At 44.8% G+C, this 20,383-nt stretch overlaps 1 protein-coding gene across 2 annotated transcripts; it reads right to left on the reverse strand.

Annotated features, from left to right (window-relative positions):
- Nucleotides 1-3,229: 3,229 nt before the first annotated feature.
- zhx3b (zinc fingers and homeoboxes 3b) lies at nt 3,230-17,252 on the reverse strand. Of its 2 annotated transcripts, none has more exons than XM_006796316.3 (7): nt 16,888-17,252; nt 10,196-11,108; nt 9,958-10,065; nt 8,314-9,882; nt 7,002-7,718; nt 4,958-5,243; nt 3,230-4,489 (listed from the first exon to the last, which is right to left on the reverse strand). In XM_006796316.3, exons 2-7 carry the CDS (start codon nt 10,934-10,936, stop codon nt 4,479-4,481), a joined length of 3,432 nt encoding a protein of 1,143 aa, XP_006796379.2. In that variant the 5' UTR covers nt 10,937-11,108; nt 16,888-17,252; the 3' UTR covers nt 3,230-4,478. The 2 variants fall into 2 exon arrangements, with proteins under 2 accessions (XP_006796379.2, XP_035766066.2); XM_035910173.2 differs by lacking the exon at nt 16,888-17,252 and adding an exon at nt 11,262-11,514.
- Nucleotides 17,253-20,383: the final 3,131 nt, after the last annotated feature.

Consider the following 20,383-nt stretch of genomic DNA (forward strand, 5'->3'; position numbering starts at 1 on the left):
TCAGACATATTGGTTTGAGGGACATGAATGTGTGCCTCAAACTACTATAAAAATAATCTAATTAGATTAATTTACAGGGAACGCTGTAAATGTTTTAAATTTGTCAGTGCGCCACGATTACTGTAATTATGATGATTGTAATAGTTACCCTTTTAACTATGCAGCCCTTTGTTGCCAGGATTTATGAAGCAGTGGATACTCCTTTGAACTCAGATTTCACGTCGTAAAATTATGTCTGGCCACTTTATTCTGAGCATTTTAATTTGTTCACATTATCTCTTGGCGTAATGGCCACAGATCGGGGACAGTTCATATTAAAGAAAGTGTGTTTTGATTACAACAAATATGTATTCAAATGGTTTTAAGGTTCTAAGAAAGTGTTTTACTGTAACCAAACAGTTTTGGATATTCTTTGTTTCTTGTTTTGTTGTGTTTTGTTTTTTAGTTAAAAAGGAAATCTGTATTGACCAGCAGTGGTTGAGTGAGAAGGGTTCAGTTGCCAGTGTTGGGAATAAAGTAATCGTGCCATCTGGTACCCATCACTGGGCCACAGCGACATAAAGGACCGTTCGTGTTTGTGCTGTTGTGGTATTTTTGGGCAGTTTTGTCATAGCTACATGCTGCTTCCCAGAATCCAGTGAGGATTACACTGCCTAAGAGGTAATTAAATTGCCACTGCCCTTGGTTTTATTTGTAATGAAATGTGCAAACAAAACAAGAGGGAAAGAAATAGAGGCTTTGTGCAAAACACTGACTGATGGATCGAAGCGAATGCAGAATGCTACATTTCATTATTGTGAACGTTTGTCCAGCTGGTGGATCAGAACCTCCCTTGTGCATTGTGCAGTTAAAAGTTCAGGGAGATGTTCTTTCCTGTGATTCTGGGGTAAGAGCAAGATTGACATGAACAGGCAGAGTTAAAGCTTGAATTTTTTCTTTGTTTTTTTCTGTAGCTCATTTATGGATGACAAAGGTAATCTGCACCTTCATTGAACCCAGAAGGAGCACTTATGGTGTTATCTTTCCAGGTTTGTACCCGAAACAGTGTTTTCTCTGCTTGTAAGTGGTGACTATATGATGTAAGCTCAATATTCTTGCTCAGTGTTCAGTCACTGGGGCACACCTAAGCCATATGCTATGATTAGAGGTAAAGGCAGGGTCAGGAGTGAATACTTGAGGTCTCAAAGAAAAAGACAAAAATGTTGCATTTGCACCCCCATACTAATCCCAAAGCTCCTCCGTGTAACATTTATTTCTCCGATGGATAAGAGCTCACCCTCCAATGCTGCATTGCTCTCATTGCTGAACTGTCTGCTAATGTCTATGTGCCTCGATCTGTGTACACATCACATTGAAGCCACGTCTTTCACCTGCCCCGCTGGGCATAAATCACCTGCACAGCCATGGTACACCCACACAGGTGCTGTCACTTTGCTTCTCTGCACCGTGTGAGCCTCTACAGACCACGTTTGACTGACACGTCCCCGACTGTACTGTTCACTTCTGTCGAGACAAAACGTACTCCCGCCAACCTGTAATGAGCTCTAATCTGCCAGAATAACCGAGAACACCTGTGTGGGTGCACAGAGCCCTTAACTGTAATTTGAGTTTTGCGTTTTTGTTTTTCTCCAGTCTTGTCTGTTTAGTTAGTGACAGCTCCATTTACAACCGCCTTTCTGTAATGTGCCTAAATATGGAGAGGAAGAGTATTCATCTTAATTTTGCCTTTCATATGAAACATATTCAAGCCTGAAAAGTAAATAAAATACTTATTACTTATACATCTTTGTTAGCCTTTCTTTTTTTTAATGTGCTGGTGTGACTCGGTGAGGTTAATTCTTTTCGGTTCCAAGACCCTAATGTAAGTGCAACAGGTGTCACTAACTACACTACGCCACAGGAAATCTGTACTGTAGTTTCAATATGAGAATGTGTGAACAGCAGCCTGAACGTGACCAAAGTGTTGCTGTACTGAAAGTTTATTATCAATACCTTAAACCCAATTATCTGAAGGCAATTCTACTGTAAAAGAAACATAAGTACATTATTGGAAAACAGGGCAAAAGGCCACGTTGTGGTAGATACACCCTACTCGTATTGAGTTAGACTTGTGTTCTTGCTAAACTGGTGTAATTCTTTGTTGCAAAATTATTAGGTTGAGAGCTGGCGCCTGATTTCAGTACACTGAAGTCATTGTCATGTTCAAGAAGCTTTCTGATATGGCGCGTTATCAGCCATCAGAAGCCATTGGAAGATTGGTCCTGGGATAGACCGCAGCAATACTTGGGCTGTGGCACTGAAATGATACTCTGTAATAACGGACCTAAAGTGTGACAAGACTACATCCCTCACACCATTCATTACATCATCGCTCCCAACCTGAACCTTTGATAAAAGGGAGGATGGAGTCATGTGCGTATTGTAGCCCCAGTTTCCTAATCTTAGCTCAAAGGATTGGCACCCAGTGTGGTCGTCTGCTGCCCAAAGATGCTCTTCCCCATACCCTCGTTGTAACAAGTGGTTACTTTTGTGGCTGTTGCCTCCGCCTCAAAGCAGTCGAACCATTCTCCTCTGGCACCAAAAGGCATTTTCACCCAGGGAACTGCTGCTCTGGATATTCTTTTTCTGACCCTAGACATGGTTGTACGGGAAAAAAAAATCACAGTAAATCAGCAGTTTTTCAAATACTCAGACTAGCCAGCAGGTGTCCAACTCCAGTCCTCAAGAGCTACTGTCCTGGAGCTTTTAGATGCATCCCTGACACACCTGAATCAAATAAATGGGTTGTTTATCAGGCCTTTGCCAAACTTGATGGCCTGCTGAAGAGGTAATCCAACCATTTGATTCAACTGTGTTAGAGTAGGGATGCATCTAAAAGCTGCAGGACAGTAGCTCTTGAGGACTGGAGTTGGACACCCCTAAACTAGCCCATACAACCACACTACATTTAAAGTCACTTAAAGTCAGTTTGAACCTAAGCATGTCATCTTGACCATGTTTACATTGGCTGATTAAAGATTTGTGTTAATGAGCAATTACAACAGTACCTAATAAAGTGGCTGAGTGTTTGCAACAAAGCTAGCTCGACAGGGGCTTAAAATTACTTATGAGGTAAATCTTTCATCATAAGGTTCTTATTTGAGGTTTAGTCCTCTTAATTTGCCTCGGTGCTGTAAGCCATGTTGAAAACTTTACTTATGAACAGACACACTGAGCCACAGCTTTCTGACATTGCTTTTATTCTGAAATGCCATCTGTAAAAATTATACATCAAGCCTATGGAACTCTGGTAGTTCACAGTTTGTTTACAGTGTGATTTATTTTATAACAAAGTCTCATAAAAACAAATATACGTACATATCCGATACGTAAAGAAGCACTTGATGCTACAACACAAACCGTATGTCATGTAGTCTAATATACTGTGTCACTTTTTTGTTTGTTTGTTTTAGACTCTAAAGGGTGCTTGCCCTCTTTGGATGAAACAATCCCCGATGTCGTCCCACGCTGAGCAATTTCATGTTAAATGAAAAGTATGTACAGATACGAAAAGTGTGAACAAAAACATGTTCCAAAATAACCTCGGGTTGAATGAGCGTCAGTGCTGCTTTTCACATTTGTTGCTGTGAACAGGGCAGCTAGCACATTTCTAAAATAAACTGCAAGCATGAAGTCAGAGTTTGTGATGCAGGGGAAAAAAAAAGCAGCATGAAGACGGCACAATGGGGAAAATAAGGTTGATTTGATTTACGTTAAGGCCTAGGCAAGCACCCTGCAGCAAAACTGCAGTTTTTCGTACCCCAAAAAACAAACAATGAACAGTCTCAACGCTTCACTGAATCGTGTCTCAGCTTAGTCGATAAGAGTCCAAACCCAACCCCCACCTGATCAACATCTGCCAAGTTTGCAGTCTCAAACACACTTTTTCCCCCCCCTCTTCTTCTGCTTCCACACATCCACCCCTCTCTTTTTTTTCCCTTCCCACCCCTTTCTTTACCCCCATCACAGCAGGCAGTTGGAAAAAACATGGCAGCAAAACGCTGTCAGCCTGAACGCCTACACTGCCACCTCCACTCCTGCACCTCAGTGTCTACTTTCTCCTGAAGGGAAAATGGCGGAGGGGAGAATAGTGGAGAGTTGTAGTGGAGATCTAGACAAAACTGGAGAAGGAGAGAAGGGAGTGGGCGGCTGGGTGGGTGGATTTTGGCGGGGGCGGGGGGGCTGCTATAGCGTCCATCTCATGTAGGCGGTTTGGGGGATGTGGGGTGTCATGCCCACCTCGAGGGGTGTGAGCGGTAAGGAGAGACAGAGAGAGGGAGAGATGGGTGGGGGGGAGTAGGGGTGGGTGGGTGGAGGTGGCTCCAAGATCCATTTCCTTCCAGTGATCTTGTTACAAACGCATCTGCCGTCTTTTAGTCAGGCTCCCGGAACAAAGACCACCTGCGATGTCAACTCCATCCTCGCACAAAAAGGCCTCTTCAATCAGTTCCTGTTGCAATTAAAAAAAAAAAAAAGATTAAAAAAGGAAAAAGAAATTAAAAATCTGTCACCCTGACAACACGCTCCAGAAAGCACGTCTGAATTTCCTTCATTGCTACACACAGTGTGCTGGAGTTACACAAGCACTGGTTTGAAACAAAAACCTGCCACAGCATGCCTCATTACTCATAATTATGATGAATGTGTGTGTTTGTATATTCTATCTTAGCGCTTCTGTATCACCTGAGTGACGATTATAAACATTTAGGTGTGTTCTAATTATCACCTTTTAACACCTAAACCCTGCCACAAAAAAAATAAATTGTTACGGAGGCGCAAATAATATTTTCATAATGAAACACCTTCTGCTTCTGCTTTTAGAAGTTCTGCAGCTTTTCTTTAGGTGTTTAATTGCTCAAATCAGGATATTTGGTCAGACCCTGCAGGGAGAGCTTACGCTCACGCTGATGAAGATTACCTTTAGTAGCATTCACAGTCTCGTCAGCGTTTGCGTCCTCTGCTTCTGTTGCGACACTGCACACCGACGCCTCCATTTTCTCCTCCATCCCACCTCCTGCCTGCGACTCTGGAGGGGAGGATCCTGTTGTAGGTGGCTCTGCAGCCACACCTGGTGCAACCGGTCGCGTTCCTGTTGTATGAGCAGCGGCACTGGTGGCGGCAGTTTGTTGCAAAGACGCCTTAGTGGTAAACCAGTGTCGCACCAAGTCTGTTGTCAAACTGCTACTCTGAGCAAGTTCCTGCAACTGTGCATACAGAAGGGGAATCAAGAGGAAGGTTCACGGTTATTTTAGGTGCAAAGTGGACTCGTAGATGACACATTTCACCTTTTCATACTCATACCTGTTTGCAACAAAGTTCTTTTAGAATTTAGACAGTTTCCCTTTAATGACATGTTATTGAAAAAACCCTCAATATATTGCAATAATATTACATCTTACACTAGTCTAAAACGTCTTATTTGATTTTCAATGAACTCTAAAGTTTTAATATCATATGTACATATTTAGTTCATATTTATTTAGGAATCAATAAAAATCTGAAGACAGATGCTGATGCTAAATGGCAACAATCATATTAAGGCAAAAAAAAAGAAAGAAAAAAAAAGATCAAATGTGAAGATTTTTTCCAATTCGAAAATGTATGTTCATCAAAGATCCTGATGTTCACGTGAGCCTGCAGCTCAGTTTACGTGACTCATGAACACAAGTGTAAATTTGAACAAAAATGTAATATTGTAATAATGATGTCTGTTCACACAATGGCATTTTTTAAATCTCTTTCACTTTTTTGTCAATGCTCTTTAAAGCTACTTACAGAGATGGAGAGAGCAACATGATCAAATTTTAGCCACATGTGCAAAAAGAAAAAAAAAATGCTGCACTTGTAGCTATGACTTTGTTTTAGTTCCTCCTGACACCAAGAACGAGTTCAGAGAGAGATCGAGAGATCTCACTCCTGTCCAGACAGGACATGAAAAATGCATTAAAAAAATGAATGAATAAATAATTTTTATTGCAATTTAGAAACAGGCTGGATTACACAGTTGTTCACTAAAACGTACGTGGATTGAAATCGATTTGCAAATGCTACTAGGTGACACACTGACAGATTAATAGAAAGGAATGCACGTCTCAGAGCGGCTTCAGAGACATTTACATATATTTACTTATAAAATAAGATAATCCACACACTGCTTTGTTGGTGAACTGTATCCAGAATTACATCACATGATACCGTTGTATCCTGTATTTCCTTTTCTTGGTTCAGAATAAATGCATTTTACTTAAAGTAAAAGTAAAATGACCACGAAACAAATAAACAAAAGCATCAATTAGCAAACATGTTTTTTTTCTTCTAAAAAGCCTAAGCTTGAGCCCAGTTCTACCAATCAAATTCCAACAGACCCTTGAATGCATTCAACATTTTCACTGTTTGCAACCCAAAACCTTCCTTATGACCTCACAACATCTCCAATCAAGCACATAATCCCATATCCACTTCCTGGATTATATACAGGAGTGTATAGAAAGACGAGTGGGGTTAATTTTGTTTGAAGTGTGTTGCCAGAAAAACATGTAAATTAAAATATATAAAGCAATACTTTTGCCTTCGCAGGTCAACACTGAAAGAATTGATGGGAAAATAACACTTTAATCATGAGTAAACCACACACACCAACCAGAGGAGAGGATTTGCTAAAATAGCAAATGCCCCTAACAGTACATTGATATAACAGGAAGTGAGTCAGGGTTTTTCTATCACATATGAGGTTTCAGTTATTTACACCTAAAATCCCCAAAATATATATCTAATGCAACAGAAGCATTTTAAAAGTGGAACTCTAAATGCCTAGTGTGACTTTCAGGAGTGATATGCCTGTATAATTAGAGGATATGCTGTCAGCTTTTATAAAAGCAATAGTACAGAGAAATCGCTTGATTCTCAGGTTCCTGTGTTTCTCAGCTACGGAACTATAAAAAAATGTTTGTTGCTGTTGATACCTGTGAGTCTTCCAGCCTTCCGTGGACGTCAAGGTGAGCCTGGAGGACGTGCACGTTCCCCTTCTGTAGGTCTTCCTCCAGTGCCATGTTCTGGTACGACTCCAGCCACTTCAGCTGGCCATTCTTCTGCACATAACGGCAATCTCCGAACCAGCGCACCACTTCAGGCCTGGGCAGCCCAGTGCTTGAGATGAGTTCATCGTACTGAGTGGCGCTAGGCCACTGGGTCCGAGCGTAAACTTGTTTCAGCAGATGCAGCTGGTCCGCTGTCTTCTTACCTCGGACGCCTGTGGGTTTGGGGGAGTGAGCTGGTTTGGGTGTTGGCGTGGAGGTCTGCGATGTTTTGGGGGTGGCAGATGAGGCAGGACCCAGGGAGGATGCGGCCGTACTATCCAGCCCTTCGCTCTCAGTTTTCCCATTGGCCTCTGTCACCTTCAGCATCTTCAGATTTATTTTAATAGGGTTGACTTTTGGTTCCCCTGAACTTTCATCTCTCTGCCTCTCTTCTCCATCAACCTCGATATCCTCACCCTCCTCCTCCTCTCGCATTGCCCGCTCAGCCTCCTCTTTCTTTTTCTCAGCTGCCACTCTCTTCCTCCTCTCAGCAAACCAGCCGTGGATTTCTCTTCTGGTCATCTTGGTCTCAGACCGCAGTCTATCCACTTCCTCGCCTGATGGGTCTGGGTTCTGGGAAAAGCTGCCCTCTAGGGCTTTAACCTAACATAATAAACGCAAGTTAATTATTAGTGTCTTTTTTTCGATGAAGACAAAGAACTGGCATCTGTGAGATATCTGATTAATGATTTTGTTATTCAAGTTAAAAATAAAAATAAAACTACCATCCGTAACAGTTCAGACAGAGTGAGATATTTAAAGACATCATCTTTGTAGTTTACAAAAAACAAAACAAAACTCTGAATACCTCATTTTACAATTTTTCAAGCCTTCCAAGACCAAAAACTAATTCACTTATTCATCTTATAAGATGTGCATTGAAAGAAAATAAAACACATCCTCTTTTAGATTTGAACTTTACTGCTTACATTTTACTTGCACATTCAAGTTTGTTGTGGTAGTAGCAGCTAATGTAGATGAAGTCTACACCCCCGGAGACACACTATTTATCTAATTTTGTGCAGCTCCATCTGGAGCCACAACTCTTACAAATAGAAAGCTGATCTCTTCTGCATTTATAAACAGACTTTGATGTGGAAATCCACAGAACTGAGTAATCACGACAAAAGGAAACCTGGCTAACTGCTAAGCTTATTACACTTATATTACACAGCAAGCTTGCGTAGTAAGGCCTCACCTGGTGGGGTTCTCTCTCCTTGTAGCGGATGGCTGTGAAATCAGGTGACGGTGGCCTGGGGAGTCGGCGGGAAGGTGTGGTGGGAGAGGTGGGTGTCTGTGATGATGCAGATGGGCTCAGGGGTGCAGCGCTGTGTTGGGGAGTTTTCGCACCAGAGTTGTTGCTACTTTCTGACAGATCGATGGGGTTGGCACTGCCAGCGGCACTTGTTCCTGGCGTACCCGGACTGCTGCCCGTTCCGGGTGCGGTGGTGGGTTTAGTCTGTGGTCCTGAGCCGGCACGTGTACCTTTGAGGTTGCGAAAATGGTAGCGCCGGTCACTAAACCACTTGCGAACTTCTCGCACTGTGAGCCCCGTCAACGCAATGAGCCGGTCCACCTCCTCCTGGTTGGGAAACTGGCACACCTGAAAACTGTCCTTCAGGGCATTGAGCTGCTCCTGAGACTTTTTGCCTTTGTAAAAGCTGGGATCCAGGAAGGGGTTGACGGGCGTCCTGGATCCCAGCGTGCTGCTTGAGGCAGATGCAGGGGATGGGGAAGAAGACTTGGAGGCAGGGGAAGAAGCCTCCTCCATCTTCATGGGTGGGGAGTCACTGGCAGAGGGGTCGACGTCATCTGCGCTTGTCTCACTATTTTTGCTGCTGTTCCCATTATCATCTTTGCTCTTCGGTAAACTGTTGCCATTGACGGTTTTGATGTCTGTGATGTTTTTGCTTTCTGTGGTTACTTTGTTGTCACTCTGCAGCACGCTGGTGTTGTTGGCATTGCTGACATCTGTGTTCTTGGCATTTACATGCCCAGTTGCATCCCCATTGCCCTTGTCGCTGGAGTCAACATTACCGCTGCTGTCTTTACCATTGACACTGCTCACCTTAGCATTACTATGACTACTGCTTCCCAAGCTGAGGTTGATCACGCTAGTTTGACTGCTGCTAAGAGCACTGCTAGTGCCCCCTCCCCCACTCCTACTACTATTACAGCTGCTAATGATATTCGTTCCTGTGCTGCTGCTTCCCACTGACCCCACCACCATGCTCACACCTTTGTCTGCCACCAGGGCCGCTGCAGGTCGGGCCTGCATCATAGGTCGCGCTGCTGCCTGGGGCTTAGGTGTGACAGCTAGGGCAACAGGAGTACTGTTAACCTGGATACCGTTTGCCATGACCGGCTGTGTGACGATTACCCCTCCTTGGCCGACGAGAGACCCCTGCAGGATGTGAGGGATCCCTGTGGCCCCAAGCGATGCAGGCAGGACTGTGATGGTTTGCTGGGCTGGGCTGTGGTGACTCTGTGGCTGGTTGTGAGAGTTGGAAGGTGCCGTTTGAATTATGGTGTTGAACATCTTCCTCCTGGCCTCCTCTATCTCTTCAGGAGACCAGCTGATGCCTTGCTTCAGTCTCTGGGCTGTGAACCAGATCTTGATCTGCTCTTCTGGGAACTTTGTGACCACAGTCAGGTAGCAGAGCTCAGCTTTTGTGGGGTACGGAAATTTGCTGAAGGAGGTCTTCAGGAAGGAAGAGGAATCCATGGAGGCACTGTAGGTAGGGATGCTGCTCAAAGGAATCATTACCTGAGAAAGAAAGTTTGAATATCAGCCACTGATTTTACATTTAAAAATTCATAAGATTTGGATAGAAAGAATTACCTTTGGGAGATTTTCTGAGGAGGAAGTTGAGGAACTGGAGGAAATATTTGAGGAGGCGGTGACTGGCGCAGAATGATGAAGGTTTCTGTTTTGAACTACTGAAACCACCTGGAAAAAAAAACATTCAAGAATCAGAACAAGTGACTCCAATAAAAAAAAAATAATTTTAAAAACATTTTTTATCTAAAAAAAACAAAAAAACAAAAAAAAAACAGGAGAAATAAAAACTGACATTTACCTGTGTGATTGGTGTCTTTAACATGGGTAATGCTCCTGAGCCATTCACTATCTGGATTGCTGAGGGAAGTGTGACCTTAGTTGTTCCATTGTGGACAATCGTAGGAACATGGGCGACTGTTACTGAGGCAGTTTCTTTTCTCTCAGTCTCTCTAGATGCAGAGATAGTGTGTCGGTCTGAGGACGCCTCATCTGAGATTGGGTGAGACACCACAATCCGTTTAGGCTCCGATTTGCCCTTCAGCATCCGCATAATTGGGGTTTTAGTGATAGAAATCTCACTGTCCTTCCCGCTCTCTGGCCCAGCCACCAGATGTTGCTCCACAACCAGCCTCCTGTCTCTCTTTCTCAGCCGCAGAGTGGTGTTCAATGTGCTGGGGTGAACCCTGGCGTTGTGTAATGCTAGGCCCTCAAACTTGGGTGCTGAAACCCCACAGCTGACACAAAAGAAGCTGGGGTCAGCACGGAAGTCTGGGTGCCCGGAGTAGACGTGATCCAAAAATAAGTTAAGGTCATGCGTTTCGAAATTACAAGGCTTACATGTGTAACTGCCTGCACCATCTTTGACTGCATCCCCCGCCTCTGGTTTGGAAGACTCTCCAGGGTCTAAGGGGCTCTGTGTGTCACTGCCAGAAACCCTTGGCTGACGGAGAGCAGGAGAGTCCTGCTCAACCTCCTCTAAGGGGCGAATAATCTTGCTAGGTATCATACAAGGAGTGGACGACTTCCTTTTGCTGGCCATGGTGTGAAAAAAAATGGGGCTGGGGGTGGGAGGAGTGGTCAAATGGCTGAGAGTGAGGTGTGAAAAAGAATATGGGTTTCTCGTTGACTATAGACCAGGCATGGGGGAAGGGGGGTGGCGGGTCTTGTCCGTGGGTCCACTTGTGGTTATCACTTGAGTTTTTCGGGAAATCCTGCAAAAAGAGAGTGAAACACTGATTAGTTTGTCAATCACCAGCCAACAGTTTAGTCAAGTGGTTTGGTGAGTTACAATCACACAAAAAAGAGAAAATTTACATTTTAAGTGCAAATGAGTTGGGCGACTGAGAACAAATGAAAAATCTTACTCAGCGCAGCAAAACCCAGGTCCATCTCAGCGGCGGAAAACACATCATTGCTGACGTCGTTTCCAGGTAAAATGTCAACAGCACAGGTAATAAAGAACACCTCGTGGAAAGATTGAGCTCAAGCGCTTTAAAATCCACAGATCTTGCTGCTCAAAACCTCTGATCAGAGAAACCCAGGGCTGTCTCTCTTATGAAGGCCTACACACAAGCTCACTCTGCATCTTCACTGATGGCTTGTAGAGAGAGCTCCTGTCCTACCCCCTTCTTTCCCCTCCCCCCACACAACTCGGTCTCACTTCCCCTCTTTCAGACACACCCCCAACAGAGAGGGCACATTCTGTATTTTTTTTTTTTTTTTTTAAATCCAGGGCCTCTGTAGTTTAACTGAATATCTTTATTTAAATTCCTACAGCAATATAGTGCACGTAACATCTGGGCAGTTGAGCAGTTCAGATGAACAGATGTTCTGCGGGAAAATGGCTCCATCCTAACAATGGTACACATTGTACAGACAGGAATCACACCTATATAAGAATTCAAATCTTAAAACCTTCACAACACCTCTTAGATTCTTTGTCTCCATTAAGAAAAAAAAGATTCCTATTGGAAGACTTTTCCCTCTCCTTCCTTCCTTCGCACAGAGAGGTAGTGATGCAGTTCTAGAGGACAGCTCTAGGGCAATTACTCTCCCAGTCACTCTGCCCTGACATGACACCTCATGCGCAGAGCAGCAAAAGCTCAACAAAGTTCAGCGGCTTAGAAAGACACAACAGGAAAATGCTTAAAATCTCACCCAGTCCAGCCCAGATACTTCACCAACACATCCAGTTTTCACATTTCAGCGCTCAAAAGCTTAAACCCTTTCGTGCATGCAAGCAGAACAATTCCATGCTCATATTAAACTTGGCTGTGGGTGAGGGGGTGGTATACCTTCAGATGCTTAGCCTCATTGTGCACAAGGCTGTTCACTTATGACAAGGTGAGCAGCAAGCTCGATGTCTCCATTCGACAAATCCGCTAATGATGAATGTCCTATTTCTAAAAGTGCCCACAGACACATTAGCAGATCTTCGATTTGCCATAGAAAAGATCACAGTACACTAATTCAAAACCCAGTTAACGGACGAGGGCTCCAACTGTGACCGAGCACAGGTATGCAGAGTTGACTCTCCTGCACTCAGAAGCCTACGACAACCCAGACAGAGGCGGTAAAAGCAGGTTAAAGTTCCCATCATCTGCTGTCTGCCTTAGTACTGCTAATAGTAAAATGTTTTCTGAGCAGTCTGTGAAAACATTGCTGGACTCAAAATAAATTGTATCTTCTTTGTTTATTGTATTTTATTTTTTTGAACAGTAAGACTGGTCCCCTCTCTTTGGATCTGAATGTGAGGGGTTAACAGGCAAATTAAGTTTGCTACTGTGGAAGGAACGTGATGCCCCTTGTCCCCCACCCCACCCCGCGTGCACCAACTTGGGCTGTCGTGCACCCCTTCGACTCCCCCTGCCATTGAGTTCTGCATCAGGGGGCACCACTCTGCCAAGGCTGGCTGGTCACATGACCGACACAAAGGCTTATGGGTGGGCAGTCTCAACCATCAATCACGTGGTTCTGCTGGGTGCGGATGGCAGGCGAGAGGAGAGGGACAGCGAATGGGAAAGGACGGTGGGGGATGGGCGAGTCGGTATGGGGTGAGGAGAGTTGTTAACTATCGTTGAGGAAGCACTGAGGTGTTTCAGTGAGGAATTTTCCTACCCGATACCCCCCTCCAACTAGCCTGCCCAACCCTGCCTTCCCCCGCGCTTCAAAGCCCCCTTCTAGCTCCAAACTACAATCACAGTCCTTCCCTCTCCTCCCTCCCTGCTGCACTGCAAAAGCCCAGAACATTCAGCCACCGGACATAACCTGGAGTCCCGCTTCAGCGCCTGCATGCGGCGTGCACACCCGTGCAGTCAGCAGGCATGTGCAAAATAATCACTAACACTAAGACACCCAGCAAAACACAATGTCAGAGCAGCTAACTATGTAATCCTATTTCCACGACTGATCAAAAGCTGCAAACACTGACTGACAGACAGCAACTACCAACTTTACACATCACACTGTGATGGGCCTGTGAAAAATCAAAAACCACATCTGTGTGAACACAACTCCAGATAAGCCCTGGGCCTCAGCGAATGCGAAAGCAACCAGCAGAGACGCAGAGGCCTCTCGCACTCTCTTTCACACACACATACAGCTGCACACAGGTGAGCATCAAAACAGCACAAGCCCGAGCTATAATTGGCGAGTCGAAATGGGCAGCTCATGCCAGGATCAGATGAGCTCTCTGTTGACTCATGGGTGTGAGCGCATCAGCTGAAAACTTTTCATTTGAATGCCGCACATGAGTTGACTGACCATGCACGGGACGGTGGGTTTGTGTCTGTTATATGTGTGTGTCAGCATTTGCATGTGTTGGTTTCCTGTGAGATTGAGAGTAGAGGGGGTGGGGGGTAGGAGTGGGGTGCGTGTGAGCTCTTGGTGAGTGTGTGTGTGGGGGAGGCTGGCTGCATGCCTCTGTGTGAGGCTTGTTTACCGAGGTAGTCAGGCTGCAATTTTTCCTGTGTGTGTGAGTCCGAGAGCTCTCCCAGTGACACACAAAGACATTATTTTTGACCTCATGGTTCATAACCTATATTATTCTATGTGTCATCATTGGCTCAGCAAGGCGTGACCTCCTTTCATCCCGTGGCCTGACTCTCATCTAGGCTGGGGATGGATCCTGAGCACAGACCAATAATAGCTCTCTCTCGTACGCACACCTTTGTATAGCTTCACACAAACTAAACTAGTCGTCTCGTCACCTCGCTGAGAATGCAGGTGTAACACTGATGTGTGCTTGTGCGTGAAACAAATGTTCTCCCAGTAGGATGACGAAAAGGTGTACAGCACAGGCAGCTTTCTCCTAGTTTCCTCGCTCTTCCTCGTCTTCTTCACCCTCACTCCCCCTCCCTTTCTCCAACAGCCTCTGCACCCTCTGCTTCCCCTCCCTCCGCTTCCTCCTCTCAGAGCAAGTTTGGCCCAGGGAGACAGGTCGGCAGCGCCACTGGTGTGTTACTGTCCCCATGGCAACCACCTCCTACCCCCTCTTTCTCTCTCCTACCAGCTCATTTCGCTGAAGTACACGCATGTGGGTAAACACGCACACGTCTCCTATGCCATCCAGTCTCTGGCTCTAGCGGGGCTTGTTTGTTCCACACGCCCCTGTCAGTGGTATTTGGAGAGTCCCTGCCCTGCTCCTATTTCAGTGCCTCCCTCACACGGTGTTCATGTCTCCCTGCTAGGTGTGGTCGCCGTCGCCAAGGCACATTACTCTCCAAAGCTGATGGCGTCTCTTCCTGTTAACTCAGTGTCTGTGAGTCTTGGTTCAGGCATCTGCCCGGGCTACTGCTCTGGGGCTCCTGTGTTTTGGCCTACAGGGCCCTAAAGTCACGCAGGGCTCCTGTAGTCACTGTAGGCAATGCAGCCATGAGCGCATAAACAGGCCTGGCCTATCTGCCTGATGCTATCCTTTCAGGAGATGACAACCTCTCACCCCTGTGCGTTTTCCCCAAGCCCACCCTCAAAAAAAAAAATAAAAAAAAATCCAACGCCGTGTTTTGTTCTGCCTCAAAACAAACAAACAAACAAAAAAAACCCGCCTTAAGCTGCTAACCTTCTCTCATCAATCATTTTCAGGGTCTTGTTCGCTCATACACCCCTGCTCTCGAACAACCCACCACTAGAAATGCTCACAGGTTCTCTGCAGCCCAACTTCTTTCCACTCCCTCTTCGGCTCGCACACAATGCAGGCAACAATCAGAGCGCCTCTGAGCCTCAGTGACAGCACAGTGTCATTTTCATGTGATCCTGAGTCTCAGGTCAAGGGAGCGTGTGGCTGTGTGGGTTGTGCATGGCCGCATTGCTGTGGCCGCTGCCGGTGCATGCGTTAAAATTGGGTTGCTGAGAGGGGAGGGAGAGAAAAATGGCGGAGCACCATGCCTCTGTGCTGTCCAACCTAAAATGGCTGACATCACAAGCTGTTAACCAGCCAAGCAGAGCCAAGAGGCTGCTGCCGCTGCTGACCCAGACCTGCTCGCCGTGGCTGTGCGAGTGGCTTGCTCTGCTCTTCCCCAAGAATGTGCAAAGGCTCTTCAGTAGCAGATGACTCCTGTTTTTGATTTTTTTTGTGTGGCCATACTTGGTAGAGATCTGTAAATAAACTGTCTTACATGGGTCTGCAGGCACAGATGTGATGAAAGTCATTACCTACAGACTGACACACTCCAAGAATTGTTCAGCTTTATTAAATCATCAGCACAAATTTAATACTTAACAAGGGTTGCCAGTAAAGCATTTAAAAAGTTGTCTAAAATATGCAAAGGCACCATGGATTTTAATAAGCGACGTACTGATTAATCCTTCCACACAAAGCCACTCAACCTGTGTCAGCTACTAACCTAAATCTGAGGAAGAGAAAGGGAGGAGAAAGGAGGGAGGGAAACAGGGCCCAGGAGGTGGAGGTGGTAGTGATGATGATGGCAGAAGAGGGGGGTAGAGTGTACTATTGACTGAAATCTACAGCCATCAGCACACCAGCACAAAGAAATACAGCAAGATAGTAACAACAATAACAATACTAATCATCACCTACAGCTCCCCTCACAGCTGATCCACGTGTGATCTGAGCAGCAGTGTGGAAAACCTGGCCTGTTTCTAAAAGTGTAAAAAGGTGAGCTGGATTAGGCTAAGTGTCCGTGCCTGGGACTCACGTGGACGTCAAATTAGCGGTGTGGGAAATCTTTGCTCTAATCCCTGCAGTCAAACTCACTCATGACAACAGTGAAATAACAAATAAGACAAGTGGCTGCTAGAGAACAACAACAACAAACCCAGCTGGTGGAAGAAAAAAAAGGTGTGATTTTCATTTAAAACCAAGGTCCACACACATAGATTTTTCAAGCTAAATTTAAAAAAAATAAATTAAATAGATGGTAGATGTATGATGGAAGTGATTGGGACTTTTAAAAATGACTCCCAAACTTCTTCATTCATAGCACGGATTGACGGATTGGAAGAATTTTTTGGAAATTCAGCGCATTGTTTTAGGACATATTACAGGATTTTTTCCGGGTAGGTGGGTGGGGGCTACAGTGCACCCTGACAACATCTAATTGGCGCTAATTTGCTGATTAATCGGCGATATTCCGCGAAAATAGGAGGTACAATAAGAGTCTGCGCTGCAATGTTTCGGTCCCTGAGCGCAGCAGCGTCAGATATTTCCGAAAAATGATGCGTGTTCATCTTCCGCTCAAGTTAGGCGGAGTGAGCCCCAACTTAAAGGGCTTGTCTGCATTATAGGTTTGAACACTACGACCAATTCATACCGGAGAGAGAGAGGAAAAAAGGTAAGCCGTGCCCCCCTCCAAGCTTTTAAAAAAACTACTCTCTCTACCACCCCCCCAGGTTGGCTGTCGCCATTTTAAGCAGGCGACATGCAGCTGGCCAGCGCCGCTGAGCCACAAGCCCGTAAAGGTAAGACAGCTCGCGCACAAGTTTAGGAAAGGTGAACACTTAAGTAAATGCGTATCAGTGAAGCACACTCACCTCGCTTTGTCGGAGCTCAGCGTATGCATCGCAGGTATTAAAAAGTTTACACTGGTGCGGGTTCAGTGGAGCCAGACACGGACGGGGTCGGCTTTGGGCTTCTCTGATGGTAACTTATAGGTGTAAGGACCCCTCTGACAATCGGCCGCTGATAATAATAAACGTGACTGGAGCCGGACCGGTCCCCCCCTCCCTCTCACAACAACAACGGCCCCTCTCTTATTTTTTGCGCTTGTTTATTTCGAGTGGCTCTGTGTTACAGCAGGCAGTGAAAGGGGAGGAAAATACGACGGACGTACCGAGGGAAGAGGCAGACACGTGACGCCGACGTCACTGACGGTGGAATTGGCGTGAGAGCTCGAGCTCCGCCGAGCACAGAGTATGAAGTGACTCACGTATCCCGTACTGACTTTGACCCCCTACGCCCCCCTTCTCACCCAGCAACACCATCACCCCACCCCACCCCACCCCATCCCATCCTATCTACAAAGGTGGGGGTCCGTGTTTGAGGTTTTGAAAGGGTCACAACACCGTTAACCGTGCACGGTAACGGTTACAACACATCACACCTGTCCCCCCTCCCTCCTCCCCCAGGTGGGCTAGCCGCTCTTAAAGAGATAGAGCCAAACGGGTGCATGGCAAAAGGTTAATAAAGACGCACAATAAATATGAATCTGCTATTAAAGCTCCATTCAAACATATTAAACACCCACTACAGTTAGACGTGTTTTAGTCCACGTGACCTTTTAGCTGTAATTACGCAAATCTCAGTTTACATAGTCTGCAATTTATGGATTTCACTGAGCGGGCAGTTATCTGTGCTGTGAGAGTGTCGAGCTTTGAAGCTGAGTGGACAAATATTTAAATTTGCCGGGTGACCACTCAAATGACAGTTTATTAAGTACAGGTGAGGTAAAAGCTAATTTCTTTTCGTCAGGCTACTGTATAGTCTTCCTTTGTTCACAACAATGACTATAATAATAATGACTTTGACTTTGCCATCAGCTTTGACTTTAATAATAAAGTTTAATAATAATAACTCTTTATGGCTTTAAAAAAAGAGTCAAAATAAACAAAAGTATATAAATAAACAGAAAGGCTAGAAAGGAGGCTTTGGTGAAGTGATGAGGTGCTGCAAAGCATACTGAAGGCTCTGTTCCCATAGGTTTGGAGGTTGGTGCAAGGGATTGAAAACATTTGTTATATAAAAGGACAGAAATCAGCATATCCTCTACATTGGTGTTACAATTCAACTGCAACATAAACCACATCCTCAGCTGGCCCAGCACTTGAGGCCGCTTTAAAAGAATTTAGTTTTGCTGCCTGTTGCATTGTAACGGGTATTTTGTTAAACCTGAGAGCTTTCCATGCACGTTGGTGAACTCACATCACAAATCCCTAAAGTGACTAAAGTACAAAGACAAGCAAAACCCAGCAAAGTCAGAAATGCTCACAAAATGGACCACGGTGCAAAGCCAGTCGGCAAAAAGCAGCTGCATGGGTGTATCACTTTAAAGACATTCGTGTAAACTCATTTGTAGCTGATAAAGCAGATAAAACACATCATATAGTATTCTAGTGTTACTGATTTTCCATTGGGCCCTGTTTGTTATATGTATGTTCAGTTAGCTTCAAATTAAACACAATGACACATCCTCCACATCTTTCTGAATGAGTCACTGCTCGGTGGGTCAACTTAAAAGAGTCAAAGTGAAATTCTCTTAATGATTTTCAATAGTGCAACAAATAAACTGTAGCTAACAGTAGAGACCCATTAATAATATATTGGAGTCACTAGTCAGACACATTAATCAATTATTTTGCCAAACTGCTTTATTTGCAGTGACTACATTAGTTGTTCAGCTGACATACGTATAGAGGAGATGTTTAGGAGAGAGGGCAGTGCACTTGTTGACCACATTGTTTAACACAATCTTGGAGTGTGAGAGGATGCCTGAGTGCGTGAGAAGACGTGTGATGAGACAGATTTTCAAGAATAAGGGTGATGTGCAGAGCTGTAGTAACTACAGAGCTGATGAGCCACAACATGAAGAAATGGTAAAGAGTTGCTGAAGCTAGGTTAAGAAGGTGATCAGTGAGCAGCAGTATGGTTTCATGCTGAGAAAGAGCTCCACAAGTACAATGCTTGCTTTGAGAGTGCTGGTGGGGAAGTACAGAGAAGGTCAGAAGGAGCTGCACCACCTTTGTGAATGTAGACAAAACATAAGATAGGGTGCTGAGAGAGGGGCTGTGGTACTGAACGAGGGAGTCAGAACTGGCTGAGAAATACGTGAGGGTGGTGCAGCACATGTATGGGGACAGTGAGACACTGCTATAATGTTCACAGACAACATTGTGATCTGTAGCGAGAGTAAGGAGCAGGTGGAGGAGAGCCTGGAGAGGTGGAGGTATGCTCTGGAAAAAAGAGGAATGAAATTCAAACAAGATAGAATACTTATGCTAATGAGATAAATGTGGGTGTAACAGTAATGATGCAAGAATCAGAGGTAGTGAAAGTGAATGAGTTTAAATACAACCACCCAAACTAATACACAGTGCATTGGAGAGGTGAAGAAGAGAGTGAAGGCAAGGTGGAGTGGGTGGAGACAAGACTAGGGGTGATTTGTGACAGAAGGTTTGCCGCAAGAGTGAAAGAGAAGGTTTACAGTATGTTAGTGAAACCTGTTTTGGTGTAGGTTTGAAGATAGTGGCACTGAAGAAGGCAGGAAGAAGAGATGGAGGTGGCAGAGTTGAAGATGCTATGATTTACACTGGGAGTGAGAAGGGAATGGGGTTGGACATGATGAATATGTCAGAGGGACAGCTCAGGTTGAGCTGTTCGGAGACAAAGTTGGAGAAGGCTTGGACATTTCCTGATTAGAAAGAGTGGATATAGGATGCAGGATGTGGAGTTCCAGGCTAGAAGAAAAGAGTAAGACCACAAAGAAGATTTGTGGGTGTTGCCTAAGGACGGTAGAGATAAGGTGAAATGCAGGCGAAAGGAGCAGCCAAAAGGACAAGAAGAAGAATAAACAATTTTACACTGATTAATTGATTAATTGAATAAGTCAGTTTAGGTTAAACAATCACGATTACTGTAGTTATCATGGCATACGTTGGGGTTGCTATGAGATATGACTTGAACTCAATGGGGTGAAGCTCAATCAAAACAAATGAAGCCCTCTGCTGGACAGTGTAGAGAAGTACCTCTATGACTGTCAGAGCAGCCAGTAAGAGAAGTAAGCAAGCATCCATTCATCAATTTGTCAGCTAAAAAACTCATATTACATCAGTTATTACAGTTAAGTCACACATTATTCCTGTGATTTCATTTTTTAATCAAAACATATAAATCTTGCAGCCTGCTTGCGGTAAATGCTATTTTAGGAAATCTCTGCATAGGCTATATATAACTATGGATCCCAAACTTTTTATCTAACGACCATTTTTTATGATGTATTATTTATATAACAAGCTGGTGCTAGATAAGAAAAAA

This window comes from Neolamprologus brichardi, chromosome 20, assembly GCF_056152115.1.
Source record: "Neolamprologus brichardi isolate AB-2024 chromosome 20, ASM5615211v1, whole genome shotgun sequence".
In the NCBI taxonomy this organism is placed as follows: Eukaryota; Metazoa; Chordata; class Actinopteri; order Cichliformes; family Cichlidae; genus Neolamprologus; species Neolamprologus brichardi.

Excerpts from the sequence above, each read along its gene's own strand:
- zhx3b (XM_006796316.3), bottom strand. The coding sequence starts at position 10,936 with ATGGCCAGCAAAAGGAAGTCGTCCACTCCTTGTATGATACCTAGCAAG. Across the intron at positions 7,719-8,313 it reads AGGAGAGAGAACCCCACCAG|GTTAAAGCCCTAGAGGGCAG; the intron begins GTGAGGCCTTAC and ends TTATTATGTTAG. Across the intron at positions 5,244-7,001 it reads GAAGGCTGGAAGACTCACAG|TTGCAGGAACTTGCTCAGAG; the intron begins GTATCAACAGCA and ends CTGTATGCACAG.